At 44.3% G+C, this 23,724-nt stretch overlaps 1 protein-coding gene across 1 annotated transcript in view; it reads left to right on the top strand.

Annotated features, from left to right (window-relative positions):
* The window catches only part of LRCH1 (leucine rich repeats and calponin homology domain containing 1), a 666,761-nt gene that overhangs the window by 551,607 nt on the left and 91,430 nt on the right, over positions 1–23,724 (top strand). The window contains exon 16 of the mRNA XM_069205389.1: positions 16,015–16,124. Coding sequence (XP_069061490.1) covers positions 16,015–16,124 — 110 coding nt within the window. The remainder of the gene's footprint in view (positions 1–16,014; positions 16,125–23,724) is intronic.

Genomic DNA, 23,724 nt, shown 5'->3' with positions numbered 1-23,724 from the left:
TATATCCAAAATGCATACTTTATAAGTTATTTAAGTGCCTTAAATTGTCCAGATTCTGCCAGTCATTTCATTAACCTTTGGCGTTCATGAGTGTCACACTAATTCTGGGCTTGCAATGGGCGAGAAAAATGGAGCCCTTCAATAAAGCAGGCAGGAAACACCATCCAGTGTTGTGGGTTACAGAAGGGCTTCCAACACATCTGCTGTGCTTATTCTGGTAGTGACGTACATACTAAAGGTAGTGTGAGGAAGGTCTCACCTTAAATTGCATAAACTGCTGAACATTTGATAACTGGATGTGTTTCCCTTTTATATAGTTTGAGATTATACACCTTATTGTTGTTACTGTTTGTTATTACATGTATAGCGCATAGTCAGCCATTGGTGTCACAGCACCTCTCAGTAGTCAGAGTGTGACTATCCTCAAACACTTGTCCACTGACACTTGGGATCAACACTTCTTCCAGTTGCTTCAAGCAACAGAAAATAAAAGGTGAAAAAACAATAAAAAAAATTCAGAATGTGGATTCTTTGGCTATTCCTTTATATAGAACATTGGAAAACTTAATGCTTCAAAGCTCTGAAGCAGTGGCAGCCTGGGGTGAACTTGGAACCAAAAGCAGACCTGGCAAAAATGTTCCAATCAGCTCCTCATAGCGCTGGGTGAGAGAGTGTAGGAAGAGAATTCCTCTGTTTCTGTACAAGTAGTATGGTTCAATTCCTCTCGTCACCTTTCTCTACTCTTTCCCTCCGTCCTCTGACTCACTCCTTCCCCCATCTCTTTCCTCCCTCACTTCTGCCTCTCTTCCTCACGCCTTCCTTTTTTCTGATCTCACTTTCCATCTCCTCTCTTTTTATCCACTCTCTTACCCACCTCTATCTCTCTTTGCCTTCTGTCTTCTCTTACCCCCCACTGTGCCTGTGGGAGCAAACCTGGTGGAGATCAAGATAGTGACTCGGTGCCAGCAGCAGCCATGAACCTTCAAAAATCAGCCTCCAATGGCTCCAAGCCTTCCACCTCTTGGGAAAAATCTCAGTGACACCAATGACCTGTCCACCAATTCCTGGTGGCAGCAATTCAATTACAGAGATGTAAGGGGCTGATTGTGATTGGTCTGAATCAGCAGTGCAGTAGAATATATTCATTAGATTAAAGTGTTAGAGTGAAGAAAGCATCAGGCAGACAGAGTGGAGTGGCATGTAGATGATAAGGCATCTGAAAACGTGTCTTCAGTTACATACAACCGGTGGATTCTTTGCCGAGAGGGCATTCGTTCTGTCCACCCTAATCATGTGTTTAGTGGAGTATGGTGATAATCATTGCCTTTAATGAGAATTACATTAGGACAAAAACAGGAAGGTATTTGTAATTGATGCAGATGATCTGAAAAGTGGCACTGGTCTGCCTACCAGTTTTAATCTACTCTAGAAGAATACCTAGATTAGGTGGGTAGATTAAGATTGATTGGTATTTGTTAATGTGAAATTTATCACCCAGCTACAGACTAGACTTTTGCATTCTCCTAATTTGACAAGGTGGCATGGAGGTAACTGGCGTAGTGTTTGCCAATGCAGGGCTGCGACAAACATGATTGGCAAAGAGTGATTTTTTGGGAATTTAATATGGTAGGATTCCTTCAAGATATCTTGACTAAATCTTTCACAGCAGGCTAAGGTCTCCATTCTACATTAGTCCCAGAGAGCTTAGTGTTTTGACAGAGAGCATATTGCCACCAGATATAGCCCCGATGAATAAAGCATCTAACGTCTAAAAGACAAAAGGATGTGGAGTTAATGTTGAACTAGAATTTCTCTTTGTGTCCTCTTAATTTACTATCCTATTACCAAGTCTAAGTCTCTACTGGCATGAAATCCTTGGAGGGCGTTGTTCACGGGTGCTGTCGACCAGTCACCTGTACGTAAATGTGAATGTTTTTGTGTAGGAGTGTCAGTATGTTTGGTATAAGGGCAGTATTTCCATAGGGGGTTCAATATAGACTTTAAATATTTGGGGTTGCAGGGCTAAAATTGGAGAGCTTTGAATTGTTCTGCAGGTCAGAGTGCAGGTGTCTAAGTTTCACACTTTTGCCTTGATCACATAGTGATCTGAACCATGTGGGCTGAGAAGTGAGCTGCATTCGTCATGCAGTGTAAGAAGATTTCTGCGGTCTACTGTATTGAATGCTACTTAGAGGTCCTGTACTATGAACATGTTGAGGGAACCTATGTGTGGTGTGTCATACCAAACTGGCCTTTTGCTGCCCACCTTGACCTTCACATCCAAGAAATAAAGTGTCCACACCTCTTACCATCTGCTCCAAGCAGGCGGTAAATCTGTGCAGATTGGAGCCTTTTATTTCCCCTAGAAGGGAGGGAAAAAAACAGAATTTGGACCTTGTGTTCTGGGGTCCAGTTGTTATTTCCATACTGGTGGGTATAAAATGTAATCCCTGTTATATCAGGGGAACTACTGGCCACAATCATTAATTCAAACTCCAGTATCTCCCTGCAGACGTAACGGAAATTGTGTAATGAGGGTCTAAGAGTGATGTGCATTATCAATCTACCAGTCGGCAACATCTTATTGTATGGTAGTCCAAATGTTGTACCAACTGCATTGGATTTTACTAAGTTCTCTTCAGATTCTGACTACAAGTGCCTCCCTTTATAACACCATGAGACTTATTTAAAATCTAAAGGTTCACATTATATTATAAACAAACTATTTTGTCAGGAAGTCACTGACGTGTTTTAGGAACTCGTAGAAAAGAGAAGACTTGACCAGTTGCAAAAATGTAACACTAAATATTATGTATGAGAGTAATAGAATGATTAGGTTGTGTCTGCCTGTAATGAATAGGTATAGAGAATAAATGTTCTTCTTTGTCATCTAACAAAAGTAAAGATAGATAATACACTTACAGGACATTCATTATGGAGACCATGCATAGAAGCTGTTGACCCTGCATTTTTCTTTGGGAGCCTACTGTTGACATAAGAATAGGTATAATATTTAATATTTTCGACCTGTAACTGATTGCCAGAACAGATCTGAAACCCCTGTTATGTTGGTGGCCGTCCCATCCCAGTTAAGTTATAATATTCTGATTGTTCCTACTTCCAGTGAGTGGAATACATTTGTAACCCATCAAAATCATTTCTTTACCAATTGAAAATTCACCAGCATCATTCCAAAAATGCTGAAGCTGTTATTATAGTTGTCAATCTCTTGGTCATTCATCATTAAAGCATTTTACAGGTTCCCTCTTTTCTCTTTTTTCTTGGATTACTTCCTTTCATTCCATGTGGAACTCTGCTAGGACTGCTGCAGAGACCACATCAAGCCTGGCAACTACAATATTGCAACTCTCTTCCAAACAAGAATATACCTTAGAACAGATAATACTTAAAACCCACTTAAAATCCCACTGTCCCTGCCAATGTAAAGATGCTTAGAGCGAGGTCTGTTTCCACAAGTTTATTCGTTATTGGGAATGCTCAGATTAAAATCAAATGTGGAGCTTCTTGAAGACCAGGCAACAGGTAAAACATGAATAGGCATAAGCAGGTTTACACAACTGCTGATTGTCTTTTTCTGGTTGTATGATGGAACCATGCATGCCAGAACAACCGCATGCCTTAAAAACGGGGTCAGAACCACGACCACGTTGTTTCCACACATGCCTTTACCATGCATGCCTTTTTAATGAATTTCGTTGTAAAAGCATGCCTAGTAAAGACATGTGTGGAAACGGCATACAAAACGGCATGCGTGGTTCTTTCATGCAACCTCCCCACCCACCCTGAGCCCTAAAAAAAACTATCCCAACCCCGCCCCTAAAAACTAAACTCCCCACCTGCCTTGAGCCCTAAAACTTCACCCAGTAAGCAAACTACCCTGACCCCCCACCCTTAGGCCTAAAAAAAAACCTATACCGACCCCTCCACCTCTAAAAACTAAATTACCCTGGCCCCCCTCCCACCCTGAACCCTAAAAAGAAAAACTCTCCTGACTCCCCCACCTCTGCCCCCAGAAAATTAAAGTAAACCAACACCCCCACCCACGCTAAGCCCTAAATCCACCCGCCGCTAAAAAATACCCACCAACCCTGCCCCAACCCCACTTACTTCACTGCATCCTCTCCCAATCCTTCCTTTTCTCTCCTCCGACCCTTCAGTAAACCTTCCCCCACCCCTTTAAAAATAAACTACCGCACCCTAAGCCCTAAATAAAACAAATACCCAAACCCCCCTCTTCCGCCCCTAAAAAAACATAACAAAAAAAATAGCCCGCCCGACACCCCAAACAATCCATATCCCAATCCCTTTATCCACCCCCCTGCCCCAGCCCCACTTACCTCACTGCGTCCTCTTCCATACAGCGTATGGACTTTTCTGTACCTTAAATGCGCATATGTGTAATTTCGCACATGCGTAGTTAACGCACGGAAAAAGCCATGCGTTGTTCCAGCAAGTCTGGTTACGCATGTGTGGGAAACGTCTGCGTTGTTTACAATGCGTGGTTAAAGACATTTCCCTCTTCTTCTACCGTGCCTAAAAGTTTATAAAGGGATCTTCTAGAATATGAATTTCTGTCTTTATTACGTTCTCCCAAGTCTTGATTTTCTGCAGCATTCGTATTTTTTTAGCAGAGTTTTCGTTTATAGAGTCCCATCTTATCGTTGTTTTCACTATCATGTGAATGGAGGATGCAGTGTATAAAGAACCCATTTTACAGGTAGGTACATATTCCCTTTATTTTTAACCGCAGACTTTTTTTTGCAAATCCAAAAAATAAAATTTTAGTTGGGCCTTTCTTTAAATAGCAGCATTATTTGCATGATGAAAATTTGACTGACAATACTAACATTTCATTTTATTTTTGTTTTGTTTTGTTATTTTGTGTGCTAATTCATGCTGCTTGTCATTTTTTCAAAATACATTTAAAATGTGCCCCTACCATGCAATCACTTCCATTTCATGGTCATGCAACCCCACTTTCATCATTGATTCGTTGCAGTGCCATTTGGTTTTCCTAGCCCCATGTGCTCTGTTGGCTGCCTCTGCCCCTCCACTACCTCAGACCCCTCCCCCTCTGTCTCCCCTGTCTGCTTTAACAGACTCTCACAGGCACACTCTTGGGACGACTCTAGCTACTGTATCCCATCAGACGGAGGCCTTGACACCGGTAGGTTGCTGAAGCTTTACATGCTTGGTTAATGCGCTCATTTTCAGGTTATTGAAAACCGAGCACTGTGTATTAACTATGATAGTGTCACGTGTTGTGGTTCAAGGGATAAGGACACTATTGTGTAAGTATATAATGCATAGCACATTAATTCTGGGTTGATGTTTTGTGAAGTGGTATCAAGACTGAGCGCGGCAGTCAATTAGTTGTAGCCAAGGGTGGTTTTGCTCATCATAACTTATGTACCCGTACATCTCATAAGAACAATTTGTTGAGTAGTAGAGGTAAAAAGTAGTCCAACAAAACAGTATAAATATAGGTCTTTCAATATTAATAGGATAACAAAAAGTCCAGCAGTGCATGTATGCATATAAAGGCCTTCAACTACAGTGCACAATGTCAAACTTATTTATTTCTAGTTCTTGGATACAGACAGCAAAAGATGCGGTTTGGTGCTCAAACTGAATTGCACAGCAATAGACCTAGAGTACAAGAGTGTGCACATAAAATACACAAGGCCTCTGAGATCGCATTAGCTGTTGGTCATAGTTGGACCATACAACAGCTACAAATCTAGATGACTCCCAATCAGGAAATTCTTGTCTTTAGATAATGTGTTTGCTAGAAAAGTAGGGGCTTTCTTTCCCATTTCATGTATTCTCAGAGTGCTACCAGTGATCTCTTAACTAATAGCACTTGTAGAGGGCCCTCACTTTCGTGACTTTGTATGATGTAATTTGAAGCTCGATGTTTATATTCAGCTTCTTTCAATTTCACCTCAAGCCTAGATTGTACAAGAGCTTTTCTTGACATCTGAAGCTAAGTTGTAAGCGTGCCTCAAACTACCATCTTAAGTGCATCCCAAAGGGTTGAGCAGGGGACGTCATTATATATTAAACCTGCAGGTATTCATCCATAGTTTTAGAAAATTAGGCTTTGTTGGGCTATGCTCCTCTTGTAATTCCACATCATCTTGTGTAACGCTGTAATTGAAAGTAGTTATGCTACAGCAAATAGCGCGAGTTACACCCACTCCTACTGCGCACACTTTTTAAGCCATGCTATTTTAAGCCTAAATTCTATTAACAGAAATATGTAACCAGAACCCATGGGTTGAGATCTGTGTAGTGAGCGAAAATTTCACTAAATAGGCTTGTGAGCATGGGCACAGTGATTTTGGGGGTCATTATGAGTTGGAGGTCTCATGACCGCCAAACCCGTGGTGGTGGCAGGACCGTCGCAATCCTGACGGACTGCCAGGGGCCCACTGCCACCGCCAGGGTCATAGATCCCAACAGGGTGGCGGCGGTCAGAGTCATGGTCAGCCACGGCGGCACTGATTTGAGCATCGCCGTTCTGATCACGAGTCCTCTTTTTTCCAGCCTTTTCATGGGGGGGGTTCCCTGCCATGAAAATACCCCGCCATGAAAAAGCTGTTAGAAATCCAGTGCTGGGGGCCATGGGCCGGGCCATGCACTGACCATGGCATGGGCAGTGCAGGGACTGTCCTGCAAACACACTTGGAATGCACATTGTCTGTGGCACTGTTTCCACCAGGCTGACCGGAGGAAGTGTACTAATACGATGTTTCCGCCTGACAGCCCTGTGGAAACATCGTAATACGACTGTCGGGGAGGCTGCTGGCATGACAGCTTCCTCCTCTCCGCAGCTTTGGCAGTCCGCAGGTCTGACCGCCAAAGTCGTAATGAGGCCCTTAGTCAGGAATCTTTGAGGCAGTATGCAGTGATTTGCCAAGTTAGATTGTACTTTGTTGGTGCAAGAAATTTGACAATTAAATTGTATTAGAACAATGAAATGTTAGGAGCTCCACTGAAAACAATGGAGTGCTCCAGCCTTCTAATGCTCAGTAGAAGCCCAGAGCTCCTACATTCAAATGTTTTTGTTCACAGCTGTTGCTGTGCACAACAGCCTCATGGAGCCCAAGGGGATTGCAATCCCCTTGGGCTTCCTGAGACCTTTGTTTTATTTGTTGGAACATTCTGTCCTCTAGTGGCAGAATGTTCTAATCGCCTCAGAGCCCTCCAGAGCTGGGCTACACCAACATTAAAGTCGTTTATGGGCACAGGCTTTAAGGCTATTGTGATGCATGTGGTCAATGTAGGTATATTAGCACAGTTGCTTTTCTGGACATTTTTATTTTCACTGCCATGGTACACACGTAGAGGTATATGTGATTATAAATTTAGAGTGTATAGGTACGTATGCATGGATTGGATTCAAGGCTGTTCTGTGTCTACACTAGTCTCCTACAGTCTCTTAAAGGTTCGATACTGTTATATCCCGAGCCACCCATGAGTGCTAAAGGAAACCTAACATCACGTAATTAATGAACATGCATATTATATTGTGTCAAATTGTTAAACAGTTGCACTCGAACTAGCATCTTAGAGCCGAAAATTATTTCACTCAATATTCTTTTCCTTTCACATGCATAATACTGTTATGTGCTGTTCGGGTTCCCCCTGCAGGTGGAATGTATTACTGCAGAGGCGGCATATTCGGTTCATTTCACTATTTGCTTAATAAACAAGACAAAAGATTTTTTTTTTAAGCGAAATGCTTACTTGATGGAAAGCTTTACATTTGTTTCATTAGAAGCAAACCTAAATAACTCTGTAAATCGAAGCTCAGATTGAATGGATGGGAGGAATGAGTCGAAGGGTTTACGGCTAGAGAACTTCTTAGAGGCACGTGGGGAGAGAAAAACTAAAAGCTATTAATTCCGCAAACAACGCTCGCTCTTCGTCTCCTCCCCCCCCACCGCCCTCCCCCTACCACACGAGCTGTTTTGTAGGTCTTATTTTGCACTGCAGCGCGCTGAGTGCCTACAGTTACTATTGCATTAAAATATATAGAGAGTGGACTTTGGCTCTGCCGCAGTGATTAATTTGTAAATTAAAAACTGGCAGTGCCGAGAGGCCTCCTCTGCAACTCGCGGCTGCTGCATTTAAATGCGAGAGCACAGAATACTGAGGCAGTGTAATCCAAAACCCATCTCGGGCCTCTGTAAGCCGTTTCCATCCACCCCATGCCCCTTCAGCTCACTACTGCAGCTTTCTCTCATTATGACCCTTTTCCGTCTTTCTTTACTCCGTCTTTCTCATATGTGTCTTTAGCTCGCAGTAATTGCTTGATGCAGAAAAATAAGTGCCGGTCCTCAAAAATAAATGCCGGTGACCTCCACCGGCAACCACCGGCTCAAATTAAGCACGGCTCTGCCCAGAGGAGTATTTTTGTCCCACCCCAAGCTATTGGCTGTTTGGTGAATCGTTCTGCTCCAGTGGAGTTTTTGCTTTGCAATGCATGGGGCAATTTTAAACCCAAAAGTACAAATCATCACACATTAAATTCTTTATCTCTTAGAAAAACTGTATACATAACACAATGGTGTTTGTATTGTATTTTCAAAGTAGCAGGGTTTTTAAAAACAATATTTTTGTCAGGTATCAAAATGCAGGACATGCTTATTGGCTTTACCAATGCTTGTTGTGGTCTCTCAGAAAAATAAATGCCTGCATTTTATTTCTTGAAAATACATAAATGCGAAAGAGCAAATTCAGACTTGGAAACAGTTGAAATTGGATCTTTTGCCAGTCGTTTTTTTCCATATACTATGCTTCTCTTATAATCTAAGCAGGCTGTTCCATAAAGTCCTCTCTCAGCTCAAAAAAAGTTGCACTTTGAAGCATTTATGGTAGACAAATGTGTGCGCTTTTTCAGCGCTGAACAAGCGTGTGCACCACAGAATGGACTCAATCAAGAGAGAGAAGGAACGTGCCCCTGGCTTGTGAGAAGGCACATTAGTGAAAGGCTGGGCTTGGTTCCATGTCAGTACCAGAATTTGAGGATCCATTCAAATAGATCAGGACACTCTTAGGTAACAGTAGTGCTTTATAAAATTGTATTCATCCATTCATGTAAAGTTTTACAAAGTGTCTCCTTGAGTTACATTTCTGTGGGCATTGCGGGGAGAAGGTGTGGTTGATGTCAGCCTTTTAAGTGATTATATATGACAATAAGAGGACAGGTTGCTTGTACATCTGCTGTTTGTGGAAGGAAATCGCCATGGTATGTTTAGAAGTAACCTATGGAGGAATGAATTGTTCATCAGAGAGGATAATAATGATTATTTATCACAGCTCACATAGTGAAATAGATGTTTAATTTGACCTATAGGTTTAATGGGATAATAGTGAAGTCGTAAATAGCATACTTATTTTTAGGTCTAGTGGTCTGTACCCCTATTGTTACCAGTTCTATAAAACATACCTCGGGTGGACTTTGACTCCAGTAAGAGGGGTTTTATTCTCTCACCTCATGCTACTGGCTGTTTGGTGTGGCATTACACCTTTTTAGGAGTGCTTGCATTGCGGTGCACTCAATACTATTTTACATCTCCAATTATCACCCAGAACCCAGTGGTGCTTGTTCTTGTTTCACTGCAGCATCCTTTTCTTTATTTTAGTCAGGACTTGTAATGCAAGCCTGGCGCGCTGACTTTTAGTCACGGCTCGCTGTGCTCTGAAGGGGCGGGGAGGGTGCAGCGCGCAGGGGAGGAGGATGGGGGAACGTTAAATAAAAATATTTTTAAAAGGACCTGCTCCGTTGCTGGCCGCCGCTCCTCTTTCCCTCGCCACTCCAGGCACAGGCTCCCAGCCTGCTCTGCTGCCAATCCTGACACTGCTCACATCAGCATTAGGATTGGCTGCCAATCAAACTGGAAGCCTGTGCCTGCTCTGTCTAGGGAGGCAACACAGTGCCGGGCTGGAGAGAGCACAATGCGCATGTGTGTTTGGCCGGCCCAAGACAGCCAACCAAACATACATGCGCACTGAGGGGAGTGCACATTGCACTCCCCTTGTCTCCGTCATCCCCCGTGGCCCCACCTCTTTCACAACGAAAGGATAGTAAACATAGTTTATTATCCTTTCATTGTAAAAGGTTTTCAGCGGCTGCTGCTGGCGGGGGAGAGGGGATGATGCTACTCCGCCATAGCTGCCACTGCTGGCTTTGTCAATGCTTGATAGGCCACTTAGTTTACTCTTCCACTGTTTCTCCAAGTTTCCATGTAAACAGCTGCTGTTGGACACATTGTGTAGGGCTGCCTGGTGGAGGGCTGGGTATGGCAGGGCATTTTTCCTGGGCTATTCATACTATCCCAATATGCTCCAGGATTTACTGCTAGAATCAAAAGTAGCTAATGTTTCGGCTCATCTGTCTGAGGTATAAATAAATGAAAAATAGTTTCTTGAGTACATATTTCCAAGAAGAACATTATTTTATTTTCTAGTGAATGCTTTTTTGCTCTGTGGGCTGCCATGAGCCAGAGAGGGAGTAGGTGTTTGTAGACGTTCATTTATATCCTGCATAGTTAATGAAGATGACATGTCAATAGTTGGCAGACAAGCCATAGCCAAACAAGGTGTCTAGTATGCCCTTAAGAGCCAAAATATGAGTCGAGCCGTCGAAAAAATTAGCATGTCAATTTCATAATTACGTGTTCTATAAACACACACATGGATGAGTATGACAGTCTATAAAGCTGTGTACAAGTGAGTTTTTTTTAATATTGAATATTTTAACTTTAATTGATATAAGGTGCTCGTGTTTTTTACAGTCAAGTAAAGAAGGGTACAGTTAATTTAAGTGATTTACTTGCCTAGAATCAACAATTCGATCAGATTGAGTCCCCAAAAATGCAGCCCAGGACTTCCAGTAACACACAAAGGGCCTGATTAAGAGTTGCTCATAATATTTCAACCAATGCATTAACTCCTTTTTACGCATGGGTACCAATTACAAGTTTGAAGGTAATTAACACATCTGATATTTATCGGATGCGTTGAACAACTCAACCGTCATTAAGTTTCAGCTGGTCAAACCGGATGAAATTTAACAGGGGATAACATATAGTAAATACTGTATCGTGCGGATTTTGATGCGTTAAACACCCAAATTTGCATGTATTCCCCAGAGAGTTGTAATAGGTTTGATTTATTGCACCCAATAAATAACGTACCCTGTGGTATCATAATTTATCGTGGCGATAATTAACGCCTTAACCAGGAGCAGCTGCTTCACAATGGTGAAGGAGCGTCACCCCCGGCTAAGCCAGCAGTTGAAAAATAAAGCAATAGCTTACTATTGCTTTCTTTTACAGCTGGTGACTAAGCCAGAAGCATGTGCATGGAGGAGGGGATGGGCCATGGAAGGGGGGAGAGGAGAGGTGGAGTGGAGTGGAGTGCACTTAAGTGCGCATGTGTTTTTGGTCGGCCGTCATAGGCAGGCCACACACACAAGCGCACTTAGGTTTCTCCAACCTTGCTGTGTTACACAGCCGGTTTGGAGAAACTGTACAGACTCCCATGAAGTGTATGAGTGGCAGACCAAGCTGCGCAGACCATTCTTGGCGCTACTCTTAAGCTAGGTTTTTTTCCTTTTTGTTTTTCCTTTTTTTTTTTTACTTTCATTCGAACCACCGAAATCCCCAACTGCCCGCCCCTCCCCTTCAGATTTGTTGCAGACGCTGCTGGCCTTTACTCGTAAATAGGCTCAAAGTCTGCAATTCAACCACTGGACAAATCTCCTTTCACCAGTTTAGTAACCAAGAAAAGTTATTTGTGTTAACTGTCTTTCAAGAGTTAAACTAGAAACTTATTTTACCAGTCACCCCTATTCAATACAGTTTTCCAAGGACTATTCAGCAGAAATAATTATTCTTTGGTATTGAACAGGAGAGAGAAAGAGATATTGTCCAGTGGTTGACTCATTTGCTTTTGAAAGTAAATCGAATTTTCAAAAGAAAATGGGGCTATGCAAAGCAATCCAGCAAATTAAATAGAGGCCACTGGCATCTCAGATTTTTCTCTGGTTAAAGGCTGTCATAAAGATTGCTTCGTGAACTGTAGCTGAACTGTAGACGTTATTTTACATTTATGTTGCGTATTTGAGCTTCAATCCCAGTGGCAACTGCTCATACAGAAAAGCATGTTTTCAAGTTTAATTATGCCCAAGGACTGCATACTTGCATCTGTCTTTCGTTTTATGGGAAGCAGATTATTTTCTTTATAAACTGCTAAAGGAAAGGAAACGGCTGTGGCATAACGGAAGATAGTGCCCCCTCAACTGCAGAATGTGATGAGGGACCCCGAGTATTCCATATCTCACAGATATTTATTGGCCTCGGCCTGAGTGGGGCTGCTTGAGTGGCTGGGACACCCTGAAGGTTTGGGGCACCTTCTTGCCTGAGATGCTGAGCCTGGCCATCTACCTAGTCCTATTTGGCAAGGGCCTGCCCAGAATCATACACCAGACTCGGTTTTACTTGGCTTGCCCACATATAATTCACTGTCTGTTAAAGGCAACTATGCAAAAGTGACGAACAATCTTTACTCGGATACATATATACTGTTCTTCCAAGGCTGGTCAAATGTAAGCCAAATCTTGTTTTCCCTCTCAGCCCTTTGTGGAGAAGCGGTCATGGGGTACAAGATAATAAAGAATCTAGGGCACCACTTCTGGGGTCTATATCAAGATCTTGCTCGACTCCCCTTGACTCCCTGCAGCCCATTGACCCAAAAAAGAAATGCTCCAAAGGAAAGGGAGAGAAGAAATGATATATACCACTCAGCTTCACTATTATTTGCTGCCACTATCCATATTGTGTCATGTTTTGTCCCTAACTAGTGATTGGGAAAATCTGGTACTGCCCCGAACAGTTAGTGTTTTGACTGATATAAACATTGTGGCCTAATAATATTTTACAAAAATAGTGCACCATTGGCATAGCAATACTAGACCCAGTGGGACGATACTTTTGCAAACAATATGTAGGATACTATTTTTGTCAGACAATATTTCTGATACATAACGAATTTTTCATAATTTAAAAACAAGTCTTGGTTGTTGATTCTTTATTTGTATTCTAGATGCACCAGAATTATTCATCGCTTCAGATTCGAAAGCGACTCATGAGCCACAGTGATTGGCTTATTCTAAACTTTTTTGTTTCTTTCGCAGCCCTTTAAGCAATTATAACCTGAAGACCATTAATCTAATTTTTGCATCAAATCTGTAGTCTCTTTCATTATAATATGTTTATCATACAAATGTCACACATTAGGCATGTGATTCCGAACATTCGCTATAATACTCAGCCTCAGACCTCACATCTTGGTCTTATCTCAGGCTTGAATACTTTTCTCTTGTGGTGTCTTCAAGGATCGTGTAGTGGAATACTTTGGGACTGTAGTCCTTTCTACCACATGTACAAGTTTGTCTCCTAATCCATTTTTCAGACGTCACTATCAGTATTTTCAAGAATCAGACTTTTTCAAATGCTGCTCCTGCAGCAATTGCTAAATTGCACCCCCACCTTACTGTTTTGTTATGTTGATTTGTATGGTGCAAATTATCACCTGTAAGGGTATCCAGGCGCTGGAGCAGGAACATAAGTCATGCGGAGCTCCTAGTTGAACAGCCAGTCCTTCAGTTTCTTGCAGAAGTTGAGTAGTGAAGGAGCGATCATGATGTGTTGAGGGAGTCAATTCCAGGTCTTGACGGTGATGTAGGAGAAGGAGCTCCCTTCTGACTTGTTTTTATGAATGTGGGGGACGTGTGAGGGTCAATGAGGCTGAGCATAGCTGTCTGGTTGGATGGTAGAAGTGCAGTCTGTTGTGGAGGTACTCATGTCCTGTATTGTGGAAGGTTTGTAGGCATGGACAAGCAGCTTGTTTTGGCATTGTTTCTGGATGGGTAGCCTGGGTAGTTCAGTGAAGTGGAGAGTGATGTGAGCACTTTTGGGAACATCTAGGATGAGTCTGGCGCCGGTGTTTCGGATGATCTGGAGTATTTGTGTGAGCTGGTTGGAGATGCCAATGTAGAATGTATTGCCATAGTCTAGTCTGCTGGTTAGGAGGGCCTGGGTGACAGTGCTTCTTGTGTACGTGGTGAGCCATTTGAAAATGTTGCACAGCATTCGAACAATGAGGAAGCAGGATGAGGTCAATGTGTTCACCTTTTTATTAATTGCAAGCTTTTCATCTAGGATGATACCAAGGAGGGCTGAGGAAGTGGGCATGCATTCCAGTTTGGCTGGCAATCAGGAGGAGTCCCATGGGGTGCTCTTGTTCCCAAAGATCTGGATCTCTGTTGTGATATTGTTGAGTGAAGTATGTCCTGGTGGTGGTGGTCTTGTCTGTGAGAGAGAGGATTAGCTTTTTGTCATCAGCATAGGAGACAATGTACATGTCATGAGCTCTTATGATGCGGGTGAGGGGTGCCATGTGCACTTTGAAAGGGTTGGGCTGAGAGAGGATCCTTGGGAGACTCCGCACATGAGCTTTATGGGTTCTGAGGTGTATGGGCATAGTCGGACCCATTGTGTTTTGATGGAGAGGAAGGAGCAATCCATCTCAGGGTGGGTCCTGGAATTCTAGAGTCATGAGGTCTAGTGATGAGGGTGTTGTGGGATATGGAGTCACAGGCCGCTGAGAGGTTGAGGAGAATGAGGTTAGAACTTCTCCTCTGTCCATGATGGTCCGGATGTTGTCTGTTGCTGGCAAGAGGGTGGTTTTCATGCTGTGGTTGCTGTGAACTGCATGATGTTCAGGAGGTGATGCTGTTCTAGGTGGGAGGAGGGTTGCCTGTTGAGCTTTCTCCACGGCTTTGGACGAGAATGGTAGGAGCGAGATGGGTATGTAGTTGCTGACTTCTTCCTGGTCTGCCAAGGGTTTCTTAAGGAGCGCTGTGACCTCTGCATGTTTCCAGTTATCTGGGAAGGTACTGCTAAGGATGGAGGTATTGATCGTGGTGAGGTTTTTGCTGATCAGTGTTCTTTCCAAGTTGTCCACGTGGTGAGGGCAAGCGTCAGTGGGGCCCCTTAATGGATGGTCTTCATAATTCCTGCAGTGTCTTCTGTGGTAAGGGGGCTCCAGTTCATTAGTTGATGGGTGTTCATGGTGGTGGTGGGTATTTGACCAATGAGGTCTTCTGCAGTGGGTTTGGGGTTCAAAGTTACTGTAGATCTTAAGTATTTTGTTACGGAAGACATCAGAGAAGCTGTTGCAGAGGTCCTGTAAAAGGGTAATGAAGTTGGTGGCTGCAGTTGGGTTGGGGAATTCTCTGACAGTGTTGGAAAGCTCTATGCCAGAGCTGGAGTTGGATTCTAGTCTCAGTACAAAGGATTCTTTCCTGGCTTCACTGATCTGGGTGTGACACCTTCTGGGTGCTGATTTGTGGGTGCCTCTTGAGGTGCTTTTTTGGCTGATTCTCTATCTTCTCTGTACTGACAGCTAAATAAAGTACTTTCTAATATTCAACAGTGTTTTGAAGAAAAGGGGTAGGTTATATTCACCCTGAAACATGACCATGCATCGAGTGGATATTTCTGCCCATGCTCATGCAGAATAGTCTTGGGAAATTCCTTGCTCTATCATTGTTTCCAAAACACTTGTCATGATACTTGAGAATTAATCCATCCTTGTGACAGACTGTGTACCTGTAAAAGTATGTGGCTTTAAAAAAACAGAAACTTATATTTGTTCCCTCTACTGCGGTGACACTGTCAAAGAATGTAAAATTAAAGAAACATGTGAAAATGTTGGTCTTCCACAGCACCAAATAATTGTCTGTTATGGCCTGTTCTAATATGCATGTGTTTTCAAGGACAGTCAACAGGTATGTAGTTCACTCTTTATTCAAATTCTCAGTAACTATCATATCAGAAATCTCCTGCAGGTAGCCATTCTAGAATATTAAACTCTAAATATTTATTTGTGATTTTAAAAATATATTTTTTCTTACAGTATTCTTAAGGCCACAGAGAAGTTTGGAGTCAGTAGATCCACAATTTACAATGAGAAGAAAACAAGAGCAAATGAGAGAAGAAAAAGAGCTTATGGACAACCTTCGTGAGGTACTGTACTGAAGTGGTAACACCAACTACCAGACTGCATTAGTAGCTACCTTACAAGTACACATGTGTGAGATTAATTTGGTTATTATACTTAGTGATGGACTTGCAATGGGCAAAAGCTACAGTTCGAAAACCATATTTCAATAGTGATGGGGTGTGTCTGAGATAAACACCATGTTACACACCCTCTAGCTTCCCTTGACCTTACCTGGATGAATATTTGCCAACACTTACGTATCTTGGTTCACTGCTGTCCCACTAGCGGTGTGCTATACATTCAAGTTTTGCTTTGTTTGCAGAGAACCCAGCTCTGCTACACTGGGTTTTCACCCAAAGATAAATAGTATCCATAAAAGAGACTGGCAACTGCCTACTGACCACCTGAGGAAACTACTAGTTTTCACTTGTATCCCTGGGGGGTGGACCTGCTTACCACTTTGGGTAAAATACACCTAATCTTTCATAACTGGATCTTTCTATTCCCCATAAATATATGATTTGTGTTTGTTTTTACACGTGGCCTTCACGGGACTCATTTGCTGTATGACTGCCTGTTCTTTGCACAGGGTCTCCAATTCGAGCTTCCTTGTTTTGGAACACACCTTGAGTCTTTGCCTGAAAGACCCAGACAGATTTTGACCCTTGTCTGTTTTTTGGCGGCAGAATGCGTTCAGACTAGTCTACAAGGAGCTGACCAAAACCAGTTTGAGATCCTGTGATATTCTCTCATTAATCTGGCTAAAGATAGATTAACCCTGCTCAGGATTTGTTTCTTGTGTGAGGCCTGTTAACTCCCTTCTTTGTGCTGTGCACGGAACATTTTTGAGAACTCAGAGGCCCTTCTCAGAGTCTTAGAGACACATGGTGAATACACATTCCTTTCATTTAGAGCCTGCTCTTAGTCTCCTTTCCGGAAACCCAGAAATATAGTCAACAATACTGGTCTTCACATTTAGGTTGTGATAGTTGAATGTGACACCCAAAGTTTAGTCTGTAAATTGTATTTGTCTGAAGATGTGCTGAAGCAGCATGGAGGGATCCCTAGTGAGAAACAAGATTCTAGAACTGACTTTTCCCCATGGTGGGAACATGCCTAGCTATCAAAGATGACCCTAGAATAAGAAGAAACTGAACCCTACACTCTAGAGAGTAGATAGCCCCTGACCAGGAAGGTAGGAAGCTCGGCCTAGAGAGCCGAAGCTTAAGTGGAGATCTTCTTGAGGAAGCGACCTGCCCAGGAAAGCTGAGGACCAAGCCAGCAGGACAGCAGATTGCACAAAATCTGTGTTCTAAATATGTGACCAAAACAGTTTTCTAATGCTAGAATCAAATATTGGCAAAGAAATTATTAATGAGACATAATTTTTCACTAACAAGCAATATGTTAAAATCCCTCCAAATAGTTAATAGATTATAAGTAAGAGGAAGAAACACAGTGAGTGAGTTTCACAATTATGGTCCCTATCCAGGAGCATCTAAACCAAGAAATTATTAGCCTACTAGAAAAGAGCGAGGCACGAATATATCAAAGAACCTAAGCCTCAGTTTCTCATGAAGATAGGTAGACTCCTGATAAAGCGAGAACTTTCTTTTCCAGCGAGAGCATACAACAAATATCGAGTCATGGTCAAGTTGGTAAGCACCACAATGGGTCTCACACGTTTATCAGCCTGAGAGATCATAATGTGATGTCCTGTTGTCTGAGGATAGTTCACCATAATTGTGGGACTATTAAGCCACCACTCTGTCACTTATAGATTCAGAAATCCCAGAGTTTAAAGGCACAAAAGGAAGATAAACTCAAATCCTTGTGCCCTGATTGATAATGGGAAGCAGGGGTTTCCACAGGTTTCATGAGTGACATCTCCACAAAAGGATTTTGAGCATGATAGGCCATATGGAGCCTTAACCTTTGCTAACCATCGGAGAGCTACTGTAGGTAATAACCCCATTTCAGTATTGTTAGTCATATTAACACTTTTACTTTGGAGACTACTCAAAGTGGTAACGGGTCTCTTTTTGAGCTGTGTGTTGTGTGCCCCTAGAACCAAGCACAAGATCCTGAGGGCCATGCTAACTGGACAACTAAACTTTAACTTTTGGACTTCGACATTCACATCCTAAAATCAGCACTTTCTGTGAGTTGAAATCACATATTTCATTCGGATGGGGGGTTATTGAGTTTTTAATGCAGTCTGGTTTTTTTTTCCGTTTTTTTGCTTTGTGACAGTTTTGCCAAATTCTCAGATGCCTGGGCCCAAAGCTACTAAGTTGTCTTTCCTTGCATCTAACTCTCTAGAGAAACTAGGAGAAAGAACAGGTATCATAGTGTATTTGGTACATTGTAATGTTCTCTCTGGTAATATTTAATTCTATTAACCAGTGACTCTAAACAAATTCATAGAAAGCGGTTTGAGACGCTCTGGTCTGAGGTCAGGCAAGAATTCAATATTTGTCCCTAAGGATAACCATGTCCATGAATGCCTATATTTTTTGAGCTGTCGCTTTATGCAACATTATCTTTGTAAATTTCTTTGGAGTCATATGTCCGCTCAGAAGTTATTAGCACTTTCTGGGTTTATTTGTTGTTAATCATTTCGTCTGTTCAACATTTCATACATGTTAAGTATTAAACATTTAAAATGGTGTACCTCTGACTATACACTGCGTTTATGGTCTGAGATTATTTGTCACTCTGCATCTGAGTTCCAATCCCACTACCACCTCCTAGTCTAAGCTTTGGTTGCTCAACCTAAATACTTTTGGAAACGCAAGTGCAGAAACAGAATCCCTTGGATATTTAGTTTGAGTCCAGCATTACCTGAGATCCTGTTACACGGGTTGTAAACAATAGTTTCCTCTGCAGACGATGCACTGACAGACCCTGGACTCAGGAGAAAGGTGTCACAGCATGCCTGCCAAATTGTGTCCTGTTTTACAGCCCCGAACAAAACCACCCACCTTCTCAAAGGGATTTACCAGCTGCCTGTTGCAAATATGAAAACGCTCTCACACCGAGATCCACGCAGCCACCATCCCTCATGCCTGCTTCACAGGTTTTAACAGTATCAGTTCAGTTCCCATCACATCTCGAGCATCTAAACCAGGACTTATATCAGGACAGTTTTGCACACAGTTGACTGAATCATGCACTCTTTTGCTACGTGAATAAAGGTTCTGCGACACCTTAATGTCCATGAGAATAGAAATCCAGGGAGGTGCCTTGGCGGTGCTTAATAATTTACCACCCATCGTGCGCCTCTCAGCGCGGGCTACAATTAGACGTTTCAAGGCTGATGGTTTCATGAGAGCTCCCTTCTGTGGCGACCAGGTGAATGGAGCAGTGACGCTGGTCTTGGGCAATACATGGGGTAGATATTTGTTCCCGTATAAGGAGGGTAAAGTCTAATGATAAGTAAGCTTCTAAGGTAGTAAACCTGGCAGGCTGGGTGTTACAGGCAAGCCCCTTTCAGCCGGTAATTACTAATACATTTTATGGTAAACCTGCGTCCCTCGGGTGTAAAAGATCTATAGTTAATACGTCACAGATTGTCAGCTAGAATTAAGCAGCAGTGCGCAAGTTCACCATGGCAACACGCACAGTGCAAATACCTTAATTACCTCCCGTCCCTCCCTCGCCTTCCTTTTAACCAATGAGGCCTCCCGCCTCCCCTCTAGACCCTCCCTTCCCCTTTCAAAACCCCCCCCCCACCCTTATCCCCTCCTGTTCTTTTGTCTAGGCCACGCTAGACGGTTTTCTTTCCCTTTCTTACCTGCACGGCGGGGCCTGGAGGTCGTCGATGGAGGCACTCCTCGGGACGCGGAGCTCCGCGAGGAGTGCTACGGCTGGGGCGCGTCTTGAACGAGCAGCATGGTTGCTCGAGAGGCATGTCCTGGAGGCCGGCTGACGGGGTCAGCCGGCCCTCTGTGGCTGGGACGTTGATTTCCGGGTTTCAGCGCCGCGGAGCCGCGGGGAACCGAGGGACTTCAATTCTGAGATGCTCTCAGGTAGGACGGGCGTTCGGCCCGTGGTTTTTATGTATTTGATGAAATAGGTGACCTCTTTAGGGATTGGTGGAGCCCTGATTGGGGGGAGGACCAGGTGCCTATATAGAGGGTAGTTTTTTGGGGTTCAAGTCAGTGATTATTTGTTTACCATGCCTAAAGTTCCAGCAAAGAGACGTAGGATTGTCTCTTCTTCCTCGGAGGAGGAGGGGGGTGAGGCTAGCATTACTACTCCTGAGAACTCACAGGTACCTGGCAGGGGTACTCCCCTCATGTCCAGAGGGAGGTTCAGGATATGATTGAGGTGGCGGTGACCAGGGCACTACAAGCAGGCGTGGCCAGGACTGGTCAGTCTAAATGTGCGCACTCATCGGTAGCAGCTAGGAAATCCTCATCGGAGAGTGAGGATGAGGCCCCATCGACGTCATCTGGGGGGAAATATGTTTCCAGAGAAGATATGTGGGAAGTGATGGCACATGTTCGGGACAATTTGAGTTTCCCAGTGTTTCAACCTGCAAACTCGGATTCTCATTTATTTCCTCAATATAAGACACCTTCAAAGTTTGCCATGCCTTTTCAGGGACCTGTGAGGGATATGGTGTTTCGTGAGTGGAAGGATGTGGATAAGGCTCAGGTTCCACGATTCCTTCAGAAACTTTACTTACTTGAGGGTGAGGAGGTTTTGCCTCCTTCAGTACGCCTGGACTCTATTTTGGCTACTCTGATTGGCAAAACGGCAGTCAATCCGGAGGATTGTGTGCCTACGGATGCCACTGACCGTAAAGTGGATTCGGGTCTTAAGAGGGCTTTTGCTGCGGAGAATCTGGCGCTGAGGGCAGGGATTTATTCTGCTTATGCGTCACAGTCATTGGTTCAAGACTTTGATAATCTGGCGGTGGCTGTACAGGAAGGGGCGGAATGTTCGGAGCTCCTGGCTGGTATGGAGCAGCAGGCCAGATTATTGGCTGATGTGTCTTCGGATGTGGTCCGTACTTCGGCTCTGGCATCTGGGTCTTTGATTGGGGCTCGTAGGTCCCTCTGGTTGCGTTCCTGGAAGGCTGATCCAGGGGAAAAGGCAGCCTTGTTGAGACTGCCGTTTGAAGGTCGTACCTTGTTTGGAGAACAATTGCCATCCATGCTTTCCAAGGCTTTTAAGGAACGGAAGCATGCCTTACCTTATAAAGGGGGTTCTTCTTCGGGTAAAGGGTGGAAGAAACATTCCAGAGCTTCTCCTGCTAGGGATGCTAAATCCTTTTCATTTAGGAAACGGCGTTTTCAGCCGCGTTTTTCACCTAAGAAGTCTGCTCCTGCGACCCGGGGTGGTTTCAAGAAGGGGTCCTGACAATCACTGTGGGCCTGGCAGAGGGCCGGTTGGGGGAAGACTGAGTCACTTTCTTTCGGCTTGGAAGGACAGTGTAAACGATCATTGGGTACTAGACATTGTGGCCAATGGTTATGTCATAGATTTTGTGGTGGTTCCTCCAGATTCAGGGGTACGTCCCACACCTCTGCCTTCAGAGGGGTCACGGAGAAGAGCATTATTGGACGGAGTGCGGGACTTACTGGTCAAGGGGGCCATTTCCCACGTTCCGCTAGACGAACGGGGTCAGGGCACTTATTCGGTCTTGTTTCTTGTGCAGAAAGTTTCAGGGGGATTTCGGCCGGTGCTCAATCTAAAGGAGGTGAATACCTGGATCAGGACAGTGCATTTCCGCATGCTGTCCATTCAGACTATTTTTCCATTTGTCAGACACGGGGACTTTCTGGTGTCACTGGATCTGCAGGACGCTTACCTACACGTACCGGTGGCAAGATCCTCTCAAAAGTTCCTGAGGTTTGCTGTGGGTCAGGACCATTATCAGTTTTGCGTTCTGCCTTTCGGTCTAAAATCTTCTCCTCGAATTTTCACAAAGGTGCTGGCTCCTCTAGTGGCTTTGCTTCATTCAGAAGGGGTATTTCTGCATCCTTATCTAGACGACATTTTGATTCATGCCCAATCACGAGACCTTTTGCAGAAGCAGGTGGTCCATGTTCTGGGGGTCCTGCAAAACCACGGGTTTTTAATCAATTGGGAGAAGTCAGACTTAGTGCCGTCCCAGGATCTGGTTTTTCTGGGAGCTCGGTTTCAGACTCTTCTTGGGTTGGTGACTGTGTCAGAAAAACGGTTGGGTGTCCTACAGGCTTTGGTAAAGAAGGTATTGTTGCGGTCTGCTCCCCGAGCTCTTCTATGGTTGCGTCTGCAGGGTCATTTGGCGTCGGTGATATTTCTGGTTCCTTGGGCACGTTTCCATCTCCTGTGCTTGATGACATGGTTCTTGAGAAGGTGGACACCAGGGTCCGGTTCTCTGAAGGACAGGGTTCCAGGGTCCGGATTGATTCACAGAGAGTTGCAATGGTGGTTGGATGCAGACCACCTGAGGATAGGGGTTTCTTTATCGCCTCTGAGACCCGTGGTGGTGACGACGGATGCCAGCCTCTCCGGTTGGGGGGCATGGATGGGGTCGGCTCAGATTCAGGGATTTTGGTCCCCTCGGGAGGCGAGTCGGTCGTCGAATTGGCGCGAATTGCGGGCAGTATTCCTGGCTCTGGTCCATTTTCAGGATTCCCTGAGGGGTTCGGCGGTTCTGGTTCGCACAGACAACTTAGTGGCCAAGGCTTATGTCAATCGGCAAGGAGGGACCAGGTCAAGGGCTCTGTTCAATCTAGTCAGGGAGATTTTTGTGTGGGCTCAGGAGTGGGTTCCTTCTCTCAGGGCTATGTACATTCGGGGGTGGTGAATGTTCGGGCGGATCTGCTGAGCAGAGTGATTCCTTCCTCTCAACTTTTCTCTCTCCGGAAGTCTCTGTTTCAGCATCTGGTTCGGCTTTGGGGTCTTCCAGTGCTGGATGTGTTTGCGTCAGTAGGGAATGCGAAAGTGGATCGCTTCTGCTCCCGGTTTCGATGTCCCCAAGCATGGGAGGTGGACGGGATGTCATGTCCTTGGCCGCAGGGCCTTTTGTATGCGTTCCCTCCTTTTCAACTACTCAGGGCGTTTCTGTTACGTGTGAGGGATCTGGGGTCCAGGGTTGTCCTAATTGCGCCACTTTGGCCGAGGGCGAATTGGTTCCCCTTGTTGAGGCTGATGGCGGACGGGAGGATGTGGCCTCTGCCTCTTTGTCCGTCTCCCCTGGAGTTTCCCTGCCTCCCATTGGGGTCATTGAGAAGGTTACACTTGACGGCCTGGAAGTTGAACGACGGGGATTGACAGGTCTGGGGGTGCCGGTAGCTTTGAGTTCTACATTGCTGGCTTCGAGGAGACGTTCCACTTTGCTTTCTTATGGTAGACAGTGGAAGGTGTTTTCGTCATGGTGCTTAAGTCGTGAGTTAGATCCTTCCTGCGCTTCTATCTTTGAGGTGATGCAGTTCCTGCAGGACGGTGCTCATTTAGGGTTGTCAGTGGCATCTCTTCGGGTGCAGTGGGCGGCTATTCAGGCATTCAGAGGACCATGGCGTAATCTTCAGGATGAAGGGCGCTTGATGCCGAGATTTTTTCAAGGGCTTGTTAATTTATTTCCTCGCCCGGTACGTTCTTTTCCTTCATGGGATCTGTCCTTGG

Source organism: Pleurodeles waltl, chromosome 8 (assembly GCF_031143425.1).
Source record: "Pleurodeles waltl isolate 20211129_DDA chromosome 8, aPleWal1.hap1.20221129, whole genome shotgun sequence".
Lineage (NCBI taxonomy): Eukaryota > Metazoa > Chordata > Amphibia > Caudata > Salamandridae > Pleurodeles > Pleurodeles waltl.
The sequence above is the reverse complement of the archived record's forward strand: the minus strand, read 5'-3'. Positions and strand labels throughout refer to the sequence as shown.